The 20,742-nt window shown below is 42.5% G+C and overlaps 1 protein-coding gene across 1 annotated transcript in view; it reads left to right on the top strand.

Annotated features, from left to right (window-relative positions):
* Window positions 1-12,181: 12,181 nt before the first annotated feature.
* The window catches only part of DOCK8 (dedicator of cytokinesis 8), a 148,720-nt gene continuing 140,159 nt past the window's right edge, over window positions 12,182-20,742 (top strand). The window contains exon 1 of the mRNA XM_075931670.2: window positions 12,182-12,368. Within this exon, the coding sequence (XP_075787785.2) occupies window positions 12,316-12,368 (53 nt within the window). The 5' untranslated portion in view covers window positions 12,182-12,315. The remainder of the gene's footprint in view (window positions 12,369-20,742) is intronic.

Genomic DNA, 20,742 nt, shown 5'->3' with positions numbered 1-20,742 from the left:
GATCTCTCCGCCATTTGTCGAGCCCTGCCTATAAGAAATCATAGAATCATAGAATAATAGGACTGGAAGGGACCTCAAGAGGTCATCGAGTCCAGCCCCCCGCCCTCAAGGCAGGACCAAGCTCCGTCTACACCATCCCTGATAGATGTCTATCTAACCTGTTCTTAAATATCTCCAGAGAGGGAGATTCCACCACCTCCCTTGGCAATTTATTCCAATATTTGACCACCCTGACAGTTAGGAATTTTTTCCTAATGTCCAATCTAAACCTCCCCTGCTGCACTTTAAGCCCATTACTCCTTGTCCTGTCCTCAGAAACCAAGAGGAACAAATTTTCGCCTTCCTCCTTGTGACACCCTTTTAGATATTTGAAAACCGCTATCATGTCCCCCCTTAATCTTCTTTTTTCCAAACTAAACAAGCCCAGTTCTTGAAGCCTGGCTTCATAGGTCATGTTCTCTAAACCTTTAATCATTCTTGTCGCTCTTCTCTGTACCCTTTCCAATTTCTCCACATCTTTCTTGAAATGTGGCGCCCAGAACTGGACACAGTACTCCAGCTGAGGCCTAACTAGTGCAGAGTAGAGCGGCAGAATGACTTCACGAGTTTTGCTTACAACACACCTGTTGATACAACCTAGAATCATATTTGCTTTTTTGCAACAGCATCACACTGTTGACTCATATTCAACTTGTGGTCCACTATGACCCCTAGATCCCTTTCTGCCATGCTCCTTCCTAGACAGTCGCTTCCCATCTTGTATGTATGGAACTGATTGTTCCTTCCTAAGTGGAGCACTTTGCATTTCTCTTTATTAAACCTCATCCTGTTTACCTCTGACCATTTCTCTAACTTGCTAAGGTCCAACACAATGAGATGATTTTCAGTGCACAGTTCTCATCCCTGTCTCCATTTGGAATTATGTTTGCTGTAGGATAGTGATTTGTTTGTATATTCTCACTCCAGACTGGGAATTCTGACCATCACTATAAACAATTTATTAATTTAGGCCTAGACTATACTGGCAGCGTTGCCAAAAATTCCCTATTATCCGCAAAACAGTGAGCATTTACGCTGCAATAGGACTTGATTGAGAAAGACATTCAGCTTTGGTGACAAAAAACTTCCAGCTCTAAGATGTCTCTCCCCCCCTCTTTTATTGTTGACAAAAAGCCATTTGAGACAACTAGCCTCTGCCAGTATCCCACCATACCTACCCTGATGGATCTGCTCAGTGTTTTAGGATTTCTGCAGACCTGCAGGCATGAGCCCTGTCCTCTTTCAAAGCTCTGGGAAGAATCTGAGTGACTCCAAGAACAAATAATTGGAATGCTCATGTTCTGCCCTAAGAACACAGCAGCAAGCAAACTGATGCTGCACGGGGAGGACTGGAGAGATTGCAGTGCTGCTTTGACATTGTGCAAAACACACTCAGGAACCCCAATTTATTCCACAGTTTAAGAGATGACATTTCCACACCTTAAACATTTGGTAGATCCATCATCACGGAGCATGTTTTTGTATTCATTTTGTGTTCCATAATTGACATTTAGCTTAAAATTTGGACAGAGGCATGGAAGATTAAGACTTCATAAAGATAAGTGAAAGACAGATATGCTGAATAGAGAATATTGTAACCATGTGTTCAGCCTAATCCGAACTACCTAGTCCATCCCGCGTGTAGCTGCGGGGCACGGAGTCCGCACTAGCAGACATTTAAAAATGGCGGCGCCTGGCAATATGCAAATGAAGCCCGGGAAATTCAAATCCCGGGCTTCATTTACAACTCCGGTTGCCTACATTACCACCCTAGTTCGAACTAGGGTGGTAGTGTAGACATACCCTTCGTGTGTATATGCATGCCTAAGACTAAGAGGTCAACTACCAGAGGCTGCAGCTTATTTTCTCTCTTTTTTTTTTCTAAGTTCTCTTGTGTTAAAGGAGGTTGGGGCTACCCCTATGAAAGAAGTCCAAGTGCTTTCTTCTTGCATTCAAGAAGAAAGGGGTTTCTTTTCTTTCACTTGGTAATGGCAGCTACCTCCCAAATTATGTGAATCTGTGACTCTGGGGAGATTTTGTAAGCAGAGCCTATAGAATGAAGGTATTTAAGATCTCTTGCAAGCCCCTGTCTTCTGCACTCAGAGTGCCAAAGTGGGGAACAGCACTGACAGAGTGTTACAGATCTCGGGGTAAGAAGTCTTCTAGTTCGAAGTTATTTTGACATTATGTCAAAATAACTGCTTGTAGTGTAGATGCAGACTATGTTATTTCTGAATAACATCAGTTATTCCAAAATAACACTGCTATGTAGATGTATCCATATTGTTCAATAATTTTAGTAGTTACTTGAAATATGAAGTGGAACATATGCTTATATGATTCGTACCTGACAAAGCACATCAGAAAAGAACATTAGAATGTAGAGTGATCTTGAAAATTGCAGAATTGGTCTGAAATCACAAAGTCTACACTAGCATGATTTTCCGGAAATACTTAAAATGGAACAGTTTTCCATTATAAGTAATTCCAGAAAAAGCGCGTCTACATTGGCAGGATGCTTTTCCGGAAAAGCACTTTTTCTGGAAAAGCGTCCGTGCCAATGTAGACGCGCTTTTCCGCAAAAAAGCCCCGATCGTAATTTTCACGATTGGGGCTTTTTTGCGGAAAAGAAATCCGTGCTGTCTACACTGCCCTTTTCTGGAACAGTTTTCTGGAAAAGGACTTTTGCCCGAACGGGAGCAGCATAGTTTTTCCGGAAAAGCACTGATGATTTTACAGTAGATCGTCAGTGCTTTTCCCGAAATTCAAGGGGCCAGTGTAGACAGCTGGCAAGTTATTCCGGAAAGCGGCTGATTTTCCAGAATAAGTGGCCAGTGTAGACACAGCCTAAGGGTATGTCTACACTTGCAGCCTAATTTGAAATAGGGCTGCAAATGTAGGCATTCAAAATTGCAATTCAAGCCCGGGATTTAAATATCCTGCGCTTGATTTGCATCTTCCCGGCCAGGCACCATTTTTTGAAATTGACAAGCCTGGAATAACTGCCCGCGTCTACACGCGGCAGTGAAACGGGTGTTCAAAATAAAGCCCTAGTTCGAAATACCTGTTATTCCTCCTGCAATGAGATTTAAAAGGTATTTTGAACTAGGGCTTTATTTCGAACGCCCATTTCACTGCCGCGTGTAGACGTGGGCAGTTATTCTGGGCTTGTCAATTTCAAAAAAAAAAAAAGGCGCCCGGCCGGGAAGATGCAAATCAAGTGCGGGATATTTAAATCCTGGGTTTGATTTGCAATTTTGAATGCCTACATTTGCAGTCCTATTTTGAATTAGGCTGCAAGTGTAGACATACCCAAAGAGGGAATTCAATGAGGAAAAGTGCAAGCTGGAAAAATCAAATGCATAAATACAACATAGGGAATAACTAGCAAAAAATATTTTGTGGGGAATATTGGCTCATAAATTGAAAGAGTCAATAGTGTGATTGCTGCTGCAAAAAAGGCAAATGTCATTCTGGATGTATAAGCAGGAATATTGTAAGCAAGACACAAAAAGTAATACTTCCCCTCTACTTAGCGTAGATAAGGCCTCAACTAGAGAATTATGTCTGGGTACAACACTTCAGGAAAGATGTGGACAAATTGGGGAAAGTCCAGAGGACAGCAACAAAAATGATAAAAGTTTTGGGAAAAATGGCCTATGAAGAAAGATTATAAGAATTGACTATGTTTAGTCTAGAGAAGAGAAATCTGAGGGGGACACTAGTTGGCAAAATTGGAATGTGATGGGGTGTGATCACAGAAGTCAGCTTGGGTTGTCCCCCTGCTGTGCGGATCATGCCACTGCTAACCACTTTCCTGCTCTCTGGGGCTCCCTAGCACCTTGTCCTGTTGGGCCAGATCCTCTGGTCTCCCCCAGTCAAGATACGGAGTTGGGGTTGCTGCTCCCCTGAGGAGCAGTGCATACTCTGCGAGGGCTCAATTCTCTGAGGGCACCCAGGAAACCAATTCCCAATCGAGACTGTAAATCCATCCTCGTTCCACGAGGCGTACAGATAGTTCGGAATAACTACATAGTTCGAACTATCTAGCCCGTGCCGCGTGTAGCCGCGCGGCACGGGGTTTGAACAAGCCGGCTTTTAAAAATGGCGGAGCCGGCTTTATGCTAATGAAGCCCGGGAAATTCAAATCCCGGGCTTCATTAGCAAGTGCGGTATGCATACATTACCCCCCTAGTTCGAACTAGGGGGGTAGTGTAGACATACCCTTATTCTGTTTTATCATCTTTTAACTGCAGTTTCTTAAGTGCCTCAGCAGAGGGCACTTTTTAAAAAATGGTTTTTACTTAATGAAATGTTCACTGTAATGATTCATGTGACCTGATCTAATAGATTGCTTGCTTGTAATGTTTTAGATTTTGGGGATGTGTGGTAAAGAGGAGATGATAGCAGGGAAGGAGTTTTTATTTGTAAAATATTTCCTCTACTGAGTTTGTTTCGTATTAAGATAACCAAAGAAAATTTTAAACAAAGTATTAGTTTTTAAAAGTAACAGACAATAAAATGTTTTCATATCTCCCATCCTTCTCCCCTTTTACATAGATGCAACTTCCTGTGTAGGCATGAAATGCCACAGGTTGTTAGTGTGGTATCTGTAATGTCTACACACAGAGAAAGAAGGAAATGAGAGGGTTGCAAAAGTAGCTTTGTTCCCTTTCTGAACTGCAGTAGCACTAAAATGAAATTAAGTACATTGTATGATTTTAAGTTCCATATTCTCTTCTAGGTATATTTTTTTACTACTCTATTTCCACTGATACTGATAAGGAATAGAAAAATACCCATCATTTTCTGAAGTTCATGGGCTAATTACTGCTTTTGTTATCTTCACGTAAGTCAGGAGTAAATGCACACACTTCCTGGAGTTCATTAGGATTTATATCAATGTAAATGTCAGCAAAATTTGATACTTTACTACATTTATATGAAACAAGAGTGACCAATTATACTGCCCACTCTATATTTCTCTGTCCTTTTCCTGCATCAGTGTAATGGGTGAAACATCAAATCCCTCGGACAGAGGGTTTGCTAGCAGTTGGACTGCTAGAGCAATTAGAAAATGATTCTTCGAACTGCCACACAGGGGTAGATGACCGTTTTGCGGGGCCCTGGGCAGCATAATTCCACGGGGCCCCCCCTTTGCCACAGCGCATGCGCGGTGACGCCATATGCATGTGCAGCGGCGCCACGGAGCATGCGCGGGGCTTTCTGAAGCGCGGGGCCCGGGGCGACCGCCCCGTTCGCCCTGCCCTATATCCGCCCCTACTGGCACAAATGCATCTTACACGCTACCAGGTAATTATTGGAAATTGAAATGAAGCACTGCAGTGTATGTGCTAAGGGCCCAAACTCCTTCCATTAAAGTTATTGGCAATACTTTCATTGACTTCAGTGAGAGCAGGATCAGGCTTTAACACGGGATGAGAATGGTATGAAAATCCTTTCTGTACTTAAAGACGTCCCTTAGCCTTTAAATAACTCCCCTTATTTCAAAATAACAAGCAGAGTGTCCACACTACCAAGCCTATTATTTTGAAATAACAGGTTGGTTATTTCAGAATGATAACTCCTGCTTTCCATGAGGAATGATGCTTATTTCAAAATAGTTATTTTGAAATAGCAGTGGTGTGGATGCTTCACCGGTGCTATTTCGAAATAACTACTCACCAGAGTCATTCAAAGTAATTACTCCCCAGTCCTTCCTGGGGCTCTAAGTCGAGGTAGCATGTTCACATTAAGGGAGTCTGCTTCGGACTAATTTCAAGGCTTCCATGTAGTGTGGACTCACTATTTTGAAACAGTTATTTCAGGAGTTAAAGTTTCAAAATAAGTCATTTCAAAATAATTTACTAGTGTAGACATGCCGTTAGGGCACAAAAAAGTCTTTGCGTTCCCTTTTTATCCTGGGCAGCAAAAGAGAAATTTAGTAATAAAAGATTACACTGCTGAATCTATCATGCATATACCAATACTGTACCACTTAACAGTTTGCACACAGATACTTTTACTGATTACTGGTCTGCAGGTATATCACTGATAATGAAGGAGTGATAATTGCCTGCTTACTCTGAGAATATTCAGGAAAAAAAGGGGATTAGAAATGCCTGTGATTTTGTAAGAAACCACCAGATGGCACTTAGAAATACAGATCGTATAATCTGTAGGTTGAAGAGTGTTCTTTAGCTGTAGGTGCTGCCCAATCTTCTGGTGAATGCTTTGATCTTTGGCATCTCTTTGGTACTTTCCAAATGGCTACCTTAGGTTAAGATCCTGCTTCCATTGATTTCTATGGGATCATGATTAGACTCTGAAACCTTGTGTATACGTGGGAAATGTTTCATAATATACCCGTTTTAAAGCCAGTTGGAACACTAGAATAGATGAGGGAAGGGTATGGACAAGACTGTGGATTCCTACCCTTGCGCATGCATAGTGTGGGGCTGGCGAGTGGCTTTCACCGCCGTTTGTCAAGCCCTGATTATAGGTATTTTTTTCTGATCATAATTAATAACATACTTTTAATTTCAAAAACATTTCCTTGTGCTTTTCAAGGGCCTAGCAATGCACATTTGATTGCTGCAAACAGTAAAATAAGACGCTTGCAGTTCAGACTGCAGGACATATACAAATATATGTTTAATTATTAAAGGCAGTACTGATTAATGTAATCAATTTACATTAGATTACATGTATTCTAATGTAATCTCTCAGGAGACTCCATTAGACTCTCCACTAGACTCGCAAAGATTGTAGAGATCCATGCCACTTGAGTTGTTAGGATAAAACACTTGCTGAACTTTGCTCTGAATTTCCTTCCCTCCCTCCCTCCCCCTTTTTATAAGTACAACAGTGGCTGAAGCATTTATTCAGCGGCTATTGAATGCTTAGTAATGCTAAAAATACATCACACATTGAATAAAATGAACTTACAACTTAATTTAGCAGGAATTTCAAAAATGGATTTTTAAAAAGAAAAATGTACCAGGGATCAATTCGTCCTGCAATAGGAGAAAAGGAACAATCACAACAGTCTTTTCCAGTATAAAGTACAACTAACAGATGAATTAGGGAATTACACTGTGTTTTCTGTGTTGCACTCAGAGTGGAATGGTTGAAGGGACAGGAACTACTGCGTCATTCTTGCATTTTTGTCTTTTTTCTGGTGCATCCACTGTAGGAGTGCATGGTCCATAGCGAGGGTGAATTTTCGTCTGAGCAGGCAATATAGCAGACTCTCCATGTCCCACTTCACCGTGAGGCACTCTTTTTCAATGATGGCATAGTTTCTTTCCCTTGGGAGGAACTTCTGGCTCAGAGATAGGATGGGATGCTCTTCCTCTCCGAACATTTGGGACAGTATGGTGCCCAATCCAACTTCAGAGGCGTCCGTCTAGAGTAAGAACTCCCTCTCCAAGTTGGGGCTATACGTACTGGGTCACTACACAGAGCTGTTTTCAGGTCGATGACTGCCTCCTCTGGCACAGGAGTGCATTTCATGACCTATGGGCCACAGGCTTTTGTTAGGTCTGTCAGGGGACACACTCTGGAGGCAAAATGGGGGATAAACCTCCGATAGTACCCCACTGATCCAAGGAACGCCCGGACCTGCTTTTTTTGGAGTGGTCAGAGCCAGTTCTGTATTGCTGCTACCTTATTCACTGGGGCTTCATACACTCCTTCCTATGATATACCCTAGATATTTGGCTTCTGATAGTCCCATTGCACACTTTGCAGGGTTTGCTGTGAGGCCAACTCCCCTCAAGGTGACTAATATGGCCTCCACTTTCTCCAGATCTGTGTCCCAGTCTGGGCTATGTATGATGACGTCATCAAGATATGCCGCTGCATATGCACGATGTGGCCATAGTAGCTTATCCATAAGCCTTTGGAATGTCACAGGGACTCCATGTAGCCTGCACGGGAGGATGGTGTATTGACAGAGACCCTCGGGTGTAGAAAAGGCCGTCTTCTCCCTGGCTTCCTTGGCCAAGGGGATCTGCCAGTACCCCTTGGTTAGGTAAAAGGCAGACAGAAATCGAGCCTTTCCAAGTTTATCAATCAGCTCATCTATCTGTGGCATGGGGTAGGCATCGAACTTGGACAGCTCGTTCAAGTTCCTGAAATCATTACAAAATTGGAGGCTGCCGTTGGGCTTAGGTACCAGGATGATTGGGCTGGACATTGGCTGCGAGATTCTTCTATGACACCCAGTTCCAGCATCTTCTTTACTTCCTTTTTAACCTCCTCCTGTTTTGCCTCTGGGATCCAGTAGGGCCTCACATTTACCTGTATGCCTGGGTCTGTGATGATATGATGTTCAATCTCGGTGGTCCTGCCAGGTTGTGTTGAGAACACGTCCGAATGTCGCTCCAGCAGATTGAGAACTTCCTCCCGCTGGTCCAGGGGTAACTCTGAGGAGATCCCCACCTGCTTCTGTGGGGTTTCCTCTGGTGTCACTGTCCCCAGGACAGCCAGCTGTACTTTCTGGTCCCACCAGGATTTCAACAAGTTGATGCGGTAGATTTGTTCCGTCTTCAGGTGACCTGGTTGAGCACCTTGTAGTCTACTTCTCCTAGAACCTTGATCACTTCATAGGGTCCCTGCTACCTGGTGAGGAGCTTGCTCTCTGCCATTGGGACCAGTACCAATACCCGATCTCCCACCTGGAACCTCTGGACCGTCCCTCGGTGGTTGTAATAGTTCTGTTGGATCTCCTGGGCCTTACGATGGGGGTAACCTGGGCGATTCTGTCTTTCATCTGGAGGACATGCTCAATAATATTGCATCCAGGTTGCTCCTCCCAAGCCTCTTTGGCAAGGTCCAGGATGCCTTGGGGCCTGTACAATAGTTCAAAAAGAGAAAAACCAGTGGATGCCTAAGGAACCTTGGGGACGGCAAACATGAGGTATGGGAGTAGGGTATCCCAATCTTTCCCATCCCAGCTCACCACCTTCCAGATCATGTCCTTGAAGGTGTGCTCAATGAGGCTGTCTGTCTGCAGGTGGTAGACTGATGTCCTCAGGGCTCGGATGTGGGGTAGCGTGCACAGGTCCTCTATTAACTTAGAGACAAAGAGAGTACCTTGATCTGTTAAGATTTCATTGGGTATCCCCATGCTCAAAAAGATCTGGACCAATTCCCTTGCTATGGTCTTCGAATGGGTATTTTGGAAGGGCACTGCCTTCAGGTAACAGGTGGCATAATCCAGGACCACTATGAGGCCCCCAAGATGACTTCTCCAGTGAGCCAACTAGGTCATTGCGATACACTCAAAGGGGACCTCAATAATAGGCAGGGGCACCAGTGGGGCTCTCTGGTCCGGCTGGCATCCGTGCAGTTGGCACTCAGGGCAGGAGACGCAGTATATCCAGACTTTCATGTACACCCCAATCTTCTCAAAATCTGATCCAATGTTTTATCAACCCCTAGGTGTCTGCCACACAAATGGCTGTGGGCCAGGTCCAGCACAGCTCTCCAGTGTTTCTGGGGCACCAAGGGTTGTTCCACTACTGGCTCCTGGCCTGGTACAACTCGGTATAGAAGATCCCTCTTGATTATATAATATGGTCTCGGGCCCTTGTTTCTTCTTTCTACTGGGACCTCATTTACCTCAACTACTTCCTTGCATACGTTCTGGTATATTGAGTCATTGTCCTGATCCTGCCCAAAATTCTCAAGTGAAGTCCCTATATGCCCGAGCTCAGGGGGGCCTTCAGCCTCTTCCATCCCCGGGGGCCCTGATGAGCTGGGCCCAGCTTCAGGCTCACCGCCTCTGTGTCACCCCTCTGCTGGTTGGCTCAGCCTCCTGCCCAGCAAGGACGGGTCTTAGATTCTGGGCCAAGATTCACGTTTCCAGTCTCTTGGCTGCCCTCCTCTCATGCTTCAATTTCCAGGGTTTCTCAGGCTCAGTAAATAGGTCCTGGGAGAACTTATGAAAGATCAGGCTCTTCAAAGGAAAAATTGCAGTTCCCGTACCCGCAGCTCAGCTCCCGCATCCACGGCTGTTCTGCGTTCCCCTGCTCTGACCTTTTTTTCTTGTCTGGTCAGGGCACTGCTTGGGGCAGCGAGAGCTGATGCTGCAGCCAACAGAAGCCTGCTTGGGCCACAAAAGTGGCTTTTAAAGGGGCAGCATTTTTTGTTTTTGTTCAACAGCTTTCTGGCTGATAGAAGCCTGCTTGGGCCACACGCAGAATTTTTTTTTCTCAACAACTTCTTTCCCTCAGCTCTTTGCACTGTATCCACCACTATTTTGGCTCTTTGTCTGTAACAGGTTAGCCACCCCTGTCCTAAACTCAAAACTCCGGTCATCTGAAGAAGTGGGCTGTGCCCACAAAAGCTCATGATACCATCTACATGTTTTGTGAGTCTACCAGTGCTACCAGACCATTTGTTGTTTTTTAAGTTTATTCTTTATCTGTTGTAGTCCTCCAGCCTGACCCTGTCAATGTATAAAGCAATAGCTACTTGATTTCACTTTAGTAACTGAGATTAGCCCTTCATTTAGCAATAGTCTAATGTACTTTTGAACTAGAAAGCCAGATTCTGCTACCCTTACTGTGACTAGCACCTCATTCTCCAAGGAATCCTATTCAAATCTGTAGAAGTTTGAGGGGCTGGGGGTGGTGTAAGTCAAGGTATCAGAATCTGGTCCTTAGTATGAAAACTCTGTGTTTCACACATTTCAGTACAGAGCATAGAATTAATAGGTTGTCACAGTTTGGAAGCATAACACTGGATCTGTTTTGAGTCTGTCATATTTGTCTGCAGCATCCATGTAAATGTATATATTTAAGGGCTTCTGTTTTTTTCATAATAGATACATGAGTGCTTATGTTTACAAGCCAGTAAATCCGCAATAACAAATCAATGAGCACAAGCAAAAGAAGTGTAAAGAATCAACAATTTATAAAATAATACATAATAAAATAGTATTAAAATAAGAAAAATAGTTGCAATAATGTCCTTTTCAGCTATTCCATGCATACATGAAGGGAAAGAGAGAGGAACAAGAAATACAATAATAAATATAATTACATCTCTATAAAAAGCTAAATTCTGGTTACTGTACAATTGTAACTAGTATACATTTCTGTCTCTCATCTTTTTGTTACACATAGTACAGCTTGATTTTGTAACACTGATGTACAAATGTATGCCATTAAAATGCATTTTAAGTAAAGCTCCAATATCGTTTCTTCCTGTGGAAACTGAGGCATACTTGAAGGAGAAAAATGTTTCCTCCTCTATTGCTTGTGTATCTTTCAGCTGGTACAGTACTGGAAAGATCATCTGTGAGGATTTAGTTTGTACCTGTCACTCATTGCAGCATCACCTATATTTAATAACAGGATCTATTTTATCATTGTGTATTACACCTTTTAGTATTCACACCCAGACAAGATTTTATTAGTTGTGCACAAAGAATGGCTGAAACAACTTAGAAAAGAGCCACAATTTTTCTCAAGAGGCTGCATGGAAACATTTTGTCCGCAGAAGAAGGACGGGATCAGAAACTAATCGCAGAGATTTTCACTGGAAGACTCCCTTTTCATAAATGGCTTTCTTGCAAGCCCAGAGCTTCCCTGGAAGTTGCCTTTCAGTACAGCGAGAGTGACACCTATTGAGAAGAGAGTTCAGGGGCTGCAAAGATTCGTCTCTTTCAGTTAGGCAAGAGGAAGCCGAAATATTAGCAAACAAAGTTTGCAAAGTTTCCAAACAACATGGGAGAAAGAGGCTTTGATCTCTCTCCGGTTACAGTGGGGGAACTATTCCCCCCTTACTGCTTATGTAAATTCCCCTCTTCCTGCGTGATCTGGACCAGTCAAAAGAAGGATTTCTAATTCAGGTGACAGCTACATTCAGACGGAGGGATGAATTTCAAGCCACTTCATGAGGGTTCATTATATTCCCTGTTAAAATTGCAGTGGGCTTGGACCCTTGCCAGAATAACCAAACCGGAGGGGGCGGGGGGGGGGGGGAGCGCTTGATGGGGCGGCATGCTTAGACAGCTCTGAGTTATTCGGTTCACAAGGTTTACATACAGCCTAAGCCTTTCTCTAGGCAGGGTAAGTCAGTAGTTGATCCCGCCCACTTGGTCAATTTCAATGAGGAAGGTAAAATGCGGAAGTTTCCGCCCAGAACTGACAGATGCAACTCACTCTTTAGCCCCTGGTATGATACACTGCAAAAGCGCCCTAAGTGGAAATTACCAGCCTTTCCTTTCCTAAGGATCTTTAAATCGGAGGGAGGCTGCCAAGCATGGCCACATTACCCACCGCTGACAGGAGGGCATTTGCCCTGAAAATCAACAGGTAAGAGGCTTTTACTGACCTCCACACTTTCCCTAGCAGCGCTGGGGAAGGCAGCTCCTCCGTTCTGCATGTGAAGAGGGGGATGATTCCGGTGTGGGAGTCCTGGTCTAAACGAGACCCCGGGCGTGGAGCCATCTGCGTGCCCCTGATAACTGCAGAGTTCTGCCAACGTTTCCTCACTGTGGAGGGAGGCTCCTGCTGGGTGGTTTAGGTTTAAAGCGTGTGTCTCAGGCTCTCTTTATGGATTTTGCTTTATATCAGACAGTTAACACCTCACATTTTAAAGTCCCTCTCTGGAGTACAAGTATCCTGACTTGGCACAGCAGTATCCTTGGCTAGATTCAGTTTGCTTGGTTTTTTTTCTCCTAAAGAAGTTCACTCTAAAAATCCCCTCCCTGGGAGGAAAAAAGTCCCGATCATTGGTGCGTGTGATGGTTCTGCATTCACTGGGTTTATTTTTCTGACAGGTAGGAAATGTCAACTGCCCCCACGTGATGGTTACTAAGGTTTAATTGTTTTGTCTAGCCCCAAGTCTGTTTGTAAACTGTGCTCCACACATACAGGGTTGAGCCTTAATATATATGAGATTACTTTCTTCTTCAGATGCAATAGCTTAAATGATGTTATGGATATGATAATATGGTTGCAACACAAGTCTGAGAGAGGGGTAGCCATGTTATTCTGTAACTTCAGTGGTCCTGTGGCACCTTACAGACTAACAAAAATATACATAGTATCATGAACTTTCCTGGGCAAAACCCACTTCCTCAGAGATGAGCTAGTTTTGGCAGCCCATGAAAGCTCATGATGCTAAATATTTTTGTTAGTCTGCAAGGTGCACGGGACTACAGGTTGTCTTGCAACACAAGGTTTTCCTTCATAGGCAGTTTGTATTAATAAGACAATTAGCATTTTTCTCACATTTTCCTTTTCTGCTGCTTTATATTATGAATCATCAGAGAATTTAAAATGAAATGTTATTTTAAATTTAGCCTATTAAGATTAACCTTAAACTCCCATTGTCATCTCTTACAGCTAATCTTTCAATCTAACGGAGTTTAAACAGTGGACTTTTCTCATAGAAAAGTGCTGACTGTTCAGCTGGTGTGTTTATTATGTAGCATTAAGAAATCAAGGCATTGATGGTTTTTGAGTAAGAAAATACAGTGTGTCTTTTGTACAGCCTAATTATCTCAGTCCAAGCCCCTCAGTTCCAGGTAGTTGGTTTGAAAAACAAATTAATTGAGTTTTCATATATGTCTAAGAACAAACAGGATAGTATTTTATTACTGACATTGAGCAAGTCCATTTCTGTGCCATAAAAAAACCCAAAACCTCACCACTTCAGCAATTTGTTGAAAGAAATGGAATTTATAGTCATTAAGGGAAAACAATTACATTATCAAAACATATGCCTTTCCCATGATAATTTTCCCAAACAAATTGCACATCTTTTTTCCTTTCCAAACCCATCAACAGTTCTTTTCAAGTTTTCAATTCTCCACAAACATTTGGATTTATATTGAGAGATTTTCAAAGGGAGGGTTTAACCCAGCAATCTTTTCTTTGGCAAAATTCCCATTGACTTCAGGAGGAACTCTGAGTAAGGAGTGCAGGACTGGAATGAACAGCAGTTTCTCTGCCTTTAGGGCCAGATTCACCAATTACTCTGATTACTTTTTCCTGCTCTAGTAATGTTTATGTTGCTCTGTATTGCCAAAGCATACCAATAAAACTGGCCTTCTGCATTATCTATCCAAGCCTCCTGTAACATTGGCTAAAGATAAAAACTGGGAAATTAGACCAATCATTTTGTTTTCCTTTTACATTTGTCTTAGGGTTTGCAGTGTCAATGTTGAATGTTTGTGTAGTGAAACAAAGATTTAAATACACCATGTTCTCAAGCTAGGATTATAATTTAACAATAATTAGATTTATTTTAAGAATATCATTCAGGAGTGGCTCTGTTCTATAGAGATGATGTATAAGAAAAGGAAAAATATTGATAAAGGTTGTATATATTCTCTGGTAGAAATTTTTAGACCACTCTTCAAAAAGTTACAGATGGATGTTATATGGACCAAATCTTATTTGCACTGTTCATGTGAAGTATCCCATAGACAGTAGCACTTGTCTATGGTCTTCAGCAAAAACAAACTTCATTCACAGCAGCAATATTTACTTGTTTGGTTTTTTAAAGAAACACTGTCAAGATAAGTCATTGCTAAAACAAAAGGAAAAAACTATTTAGCAAGATCAGACTAACACGGCTACCTCTCTATTACGATTCAAGATAAGTCATTGTAAATCAATGGGCTAATTCTTCAGCCTCTGCACCAGAGAACACACTCCAGCCCTGGAAGTCTAATCTTCTTTCTTCAGGGTTTTGGTTTTATTTCTTGAAAATCAAACCATTTCAACACAAATTCAGTTTGCCAATTGTCTCCTTTCCCCTTGGAGTAGGAGAAGAGATTAGGCAAGCCTCTCTTCTCATTCCTAGCCTGCTCCCTGCAGGATTACAATGGACAGCACACCTGCCTGAGAATCCTATAAACTGGGTTCTTTCCCTTGTCCCAGTGTCTCCTGCAGGAGCCTACCTATTTCCCTGCAGCTCAGAGCTCTCTCCTCTCCTGTGCCCTCACTACTCCTCTCATCCTCTCCTATGAGCAATAGGGTGGCTGCTCTACTCCCCCATCATTTGTCCTCTTTGCAAAATCAGTTCTGGAAAGAGAACGAGGGGCTCCTGCTACAGACCTCCCCACCCCCCAAGCCTGGGAGAGGGGATTAGAGAACCTCAAATACACAGGAGAAGCAGAGGTGAGGCTGAGGGGGTAGAACTGATGGGTCTGGGATGGGGGAGAGAGGATTGGTGGAGGGCAGGAGAACAGGCAGATGTGATGTCACTTTCATTTTTGTAGAAAGTGATTGGTATCCCCAGCTGCCACCACTATTTAAGCACTGCTTAGGAGCCCTAGTTAAGAATCAGGACCCAATTCTGCTAGATGCTGTACAAATCGAACAAACAGATGATCCTTGTCTCCAAAGAGTTTGATTTCAGCACCAGATGTCCCCCAGATGATCAGTCATGGATGGTGGTACACCCAGTGGCCTTTTGTTAAAGGGCCATCCACCTTCTTACTGTCATGTTAAAAGAGTTCTTTACCTGTAAATATCATCTTTGGTCATTAACATTTTAAAAATATTAACATTTCATTTCACATCACACTATTTAGATTGCATATTAAATATTTCCTTCACTCAGCTTTTAATTTTTGCTCTTCGCTCATTTTTACAGTGAAAATAGATGTGTTCATTTTATAGTCAATTTCACTTCTTGGATTTTGGGCACTGTAATACGTTTGAGTGGCAAACATTGCAGGGGAACAGTTACCATATTACAAGCAATGTTTATTTTTATTCATATCTTAAAATACCTTCAAACTTGCAAGCTTTACATGTAGTGTGTATACATAGCCATGCCTTCCTGTCACTGTTACCCTAATCTTCTCTCCCCCCTCCCTTTGTTTGCTTCTTACACCAGCCGGTTGCATCCTGTGTGGTCTGATGCTCCAACTACTTGAGCAAGTGTTTAACAACAATCATGTGAGCAGTCTCTGATTTTAATGGGACTATTCACATGCACAGAATTGGTCATGCTGACAGATACATGCAACTTTGATTGTAACTTTTCAGGCCATGGACTCTTTTACTGTGTTGGTTCCCTGGCCAAAACAATAAACTTCTGGTCTGGTCACAGTTATACTACAAATAATACTAGTAAAAACTAAAATGAACATAAATAAACACAAAAATCAATTAATCTTCACATTTGTAAATTCTCTTTGAACAAAACTTAACTCTGAGGTCAGACAAACACTAAATAGAGGTGCTTTTTAAAATTTCAATTTAGCTTTCTGTACATAGGTAAAGCTAACAATGGAAGGGATAACCTAGGTTAAATCTCACCAGCAAATCTTTATTAATAAACGTCTCAGTGCTATTGAGGGCCCAATTCTGCATTCCCTGGGAATTTTAGGTGTGTAAGGAATACAGAATCAAGGACACCGTATGATCATTTCTGTTGTATCAAATATGTACTACACGTTAGAGATCATAAAAGGGCTGAGCTGGTGAATACACTTGTGTGTGTGACTATATCTATTTTGAAGTTGTGTTTTATATGCAAAAGCAATAAATTCTGGGGGAGAAAAACTGAACAGAAAACTAGCCATCAGTGCTGAAGGTGTAACACCTAATAACTGAGCAACTGATAGTGTGTTTTTCAGAGACATAACATTATGAATTTAAATTAGGATAATTTGACTCAACAGTGGTTTTGGATACACATAGATAACATTCATAGAAGATAATGTAAGTGTATCTATTTTTATTGCTTTCATTTAGTTAATGTAGTTTACTCTTTTATCTTGTTCTTCTACTTTACATCCACTATGATATTTATTTATTTATTTATTTATTAATCTGGGGGGAAAAAAAGTCTGTGCCAAAGGGCACTCTTCCAGAACTCTGGACACATCAACATATATCTGACAACTCTACTACACAGAAGTTACAAAACCTAAAACCATTCAAAGCCACAGGGCTCCTTTTTCTGACCATGTTCCATTTTGTCATCAGTCATGTGACCTGTACTACTTACTATTGTCTCCACACGTTCCAATCAAATAGAAATCCCATTCTCTCTTGCCTCAGCCTTTCATCAATAGCTACACATTACAGTCTTTATAATATTTTTCCAATTTCTATTATTTCCTGTCAGGGTTCTTTCTAAAATAACTCAGTAAGATCACAGTCGCTGAACAAAATTAGCTTTTCCCGTTCTGTTTTTATGAATGTATTTGTTTATACAATTATTTAGATCATGCCATGCCCACCAAAAATACCCAGGAATGCGTACAAACATTAAAAACAATCAATAACTATGGTCAGCAGTGGGCTGCAAAAAATCAGAACCCTTCCCAGGCTGCTTTAATTGTAGCGCTTTCCTCTAGCTAGTGTGGGTAACAATAGCAGTGAAGTTATGGCAGGAAGGACCCTGCCATGGGCCAGCAACCTGTATGAACAGTGGGCTTGTACTCGGGAAGTTAGACCATGACAGCATGTCCTTGCCACACCTGTTACCCATACCAGCTAAACTAAAGTGAGTGTGGCTATACCTGTCATATTGTAATCACACCTTCATTTGCAGGGTAGACCTATCCAAACCCACCTAACCCAATGAAAAGGTTACACCTAGCTAACATAAAAAAGCCAGGTTGAACACGTATGTTTTAGATTGCCTTCCAAAGTTTATCAGGATTAAATGAAAGGACACAGCTATTTCTCTGAGAGTATGTCTACACTACAGTGTTATTTCAAAATATCTTATTTAGAAATAGTTATTTCAAAATAAGATATTTTGAAATAACGCGTCTACACACAAAATGCATTTCAAAATAGCATTTTGCTATTTTGAAATAGTGCGTCCACACTGACTGGACTCTGAATCACATTTAAGGGTGGCCGGAACCAGTTCCGGCAGGGCACCAGGTCAGGACTTACTGTGTGGGGCTGCTGCCTGTGGCTATCTGAGGTCCATAGGCATGTGCAGCACATTTCATTAGGGTGTGCACCCAGGGAATTTCATTTTTTATTTTTTTTAAAGGCAAACATTTATTGAATACTCAATCATGAAAGACATTATTTTTATTCATCAAACAAGCTAAAGTAACTAAAACTTAACTAAACTTAATTTTTTTTAAAATTAACAACTAAACTTTACTTAAAAGAGCGTATCATGCAATTAAATTAAAACACAAAGCCACTATTTTTCTGAGACATTAGGGTGTGGCTGGGCACACCCGGCACACCCCCTGCGCATGCCTATGCTGAGGTCTGTGCTTAAAGGGCCCCCCCCCCCCGACAGCCAGTTCTCAGGTTTCCCTGCTTGCTTGTCTACCTCGATGAGGGACAGCAAAGCATTTTGTCTCTGCGTGCTCTGGTTGCCTTCACTCGGGACACCACAGCACTCTGCAGCATGGAGCCAGAGCTGCTCTTGGACGCGTTGCTGTGAACCTGGCTGCACTTTCTGCAGGCTGCCATCCGGGAGATCCATCACGGGGCTGTCAGTATCCAGGAAGCCCTGCGGGAGAGCTTCCACCCTGAGGAGCACTAAGAGCCTCCCTGGTCTGCCCCACTGGGGGCTTGTGCTTCATTCCTCCCTCACATTCTTCCACTTACCCCTCCCTAACATCAAATAAAATACATGTATTTTCATGAACACAAACTCTCTTTATTTAACAAAACTGGGGGGGGGAGGGGAATGAAACTCTGGTGAGACTGGGGAAAGGAGGCAGGAGAGGGGAGAAGAGAGGGTGGGAGAGAGGAGGGGGAAACCTGGGAGGAGGGAGCTGGAAGGGGGAAGCAGGGAGAAGAAGGGGGAGGGGAAGCTCAAGGCTCAGGGTTGGGGGTCTTGCAGGACCAACTTCATTTTCATGCAAACCTGCTCCTGGGTTCGCATGTGACCTTTGGTGGCCAGGCTGGCAGCTATCCTGCCATAGACGGCCGTGTTCCTCCGTCTAGTGCGGAGATCATGGACGTTGGGGGCATCCCCCCCAAACCTGAATAAGGTCCATGATATCTACCCTGGACCAGGAAGGCACCCACCTTCTCCGGGCCCTGGCAGGCTCCTGGGAGCTGGCAGACTGCTCCTGAGGAGCGGTGGAGAGCTGGCTGCCAGTGGCTTGCTGGCACATGTTTTGGGGACACTGGGTCAAGGGAAGTGACTGCTGGCTCTGGGCTGGCAGGCTTGGAGCTGGCACAGGCACTGTGGCCAGAGTCAACCCCTTTAAGGGCTCCGGGGAATGGGGAGGGAGAGGAGTATTCTTGGTTGAGGCTAGAGTGGCCACCAGGGCACCCTGGGAAGGCTGGAGGCCCCCTATTATGATATAAGTGTCTACACAGCACTTATTTCGAAATAGCTATTTCGAATTTGGCGTTATTTCTCATGGAATGAGGTTTACCAAATTAAAAATAAGCGCTCTGCTATTTCGAATTAATTTTGAAATAGCGGTTTGGCTGTGTAGACGCTAGGAAAGTTATTTCGAAATAACGGCTGCTATTTCGAAATAACTTTGCTGCATAGACATACCCTAAGGATGTGAGTTAATTCAAAATAATCAGAAGTTAGGGACATCAAGAGCACGACAGCCTATTAGAATGGCAGAGATGGGGAATGCGGGGAAGATTGTCTCAGAAACAGGACAGAATGCATCCAGTATGCACTAATAGGTGTACCCTACTTCTGGGTTCCTGGCATGGACATTTTGGACTGGATTGCAGAAAGCCATTTATTATATTGATAAGAACAAGGTAGTAATTATCTGCAAGTAAAAAAGATGTACCTATGTATTATATCACAACTTCTGCTGCTTAGGCCAAGCTATTTCTTGTGAGGAATTTGTATTTTTGCAATGAGATTTCAGTTAACACAATTACAAAAAGATTCTTTGCTTTTGGGAAGTGACGAAAATCACAATGTATATTAAGGGTACCTTAATCTATGTGTTATAAAGATCTAAAACTATTAAAAGATGTTTTAATAAATTGTTAGGATAGGCTGGTTATATCCATGGCTTATAATAACCTTAATATCATCTACTTATGTTCTTATAGCCATCTCTAACACATGCTACTCGTGTATGTAGCATGCTTATAACATCAATTAATCATTTGTGAATCCTTTATGAACATAAATGTACTGTTAATATAAAGCATGACGCTTTAACATTATCTCAGTTACTTATATTGGCATGGAAGTGATAGGATAAATAACCTCTTTTACTGTTTATCAAATCTAATACATTAGTCGCACAAACAAGTCAAAGCAGAATTTTTAAAAGGTTTGTGCAGGATTGAGTCCTCATCATATGAGTTTTATCCAGTGGAACTAATCATGGAAGCAAGATGACTTAAGTGACCAAGGATTTGCAAGATCATGCCCCTAGTTAGTTGAAAAGGCACTCAAATGTTAATACATTTGAATTTGTTTGAAATCTATTCCTTAAATCTACTATATATTTGAGAGGGTTTGTCTATCTGTCTGTTCAAGAACTCCTCCTAAATGGTAAGATCTAGGACCGCCACATTCTTTTTATCATAACTTAAAGCAACATAAAAGTTTGGTTGTGCCAGGAAAATGAGATGTGCCTGAAATGGGATTGCTTCTCATAAAACCATGCAGAAAAGAAACAGAATCATAAGGCAGGTGAAAGGGGCTGGCTGGGGGGCACCCTCCCCGGTCTGGGACTGACCCAGCCCCAAGCCACTCCCCTGCCAGGTGCCTTTTAGGGAGAGCAGGAGGGGCTAAAGCTCC

Source organism: Pelodiscus sinensis, chromosome 6 (assembly GCF_052426305.1).
Source record: "Pelodiscus sinensis isolate ZL-2025 chromosome 6, ASM5242630v1, whole genome shotgun sequence".
In the NCBI taxonomy this organism is placed as follows: domain Eukaryota; kingdom Metazoa; phylum Chordata; order Testudines; family Trionychidae; genus Pelodiscus; species Pelodiscus sinensis.
Note: the sequence above shows the minus strand (reverse complement) of the source record. Positions and strands in the feature narration are given on the sequence as shown.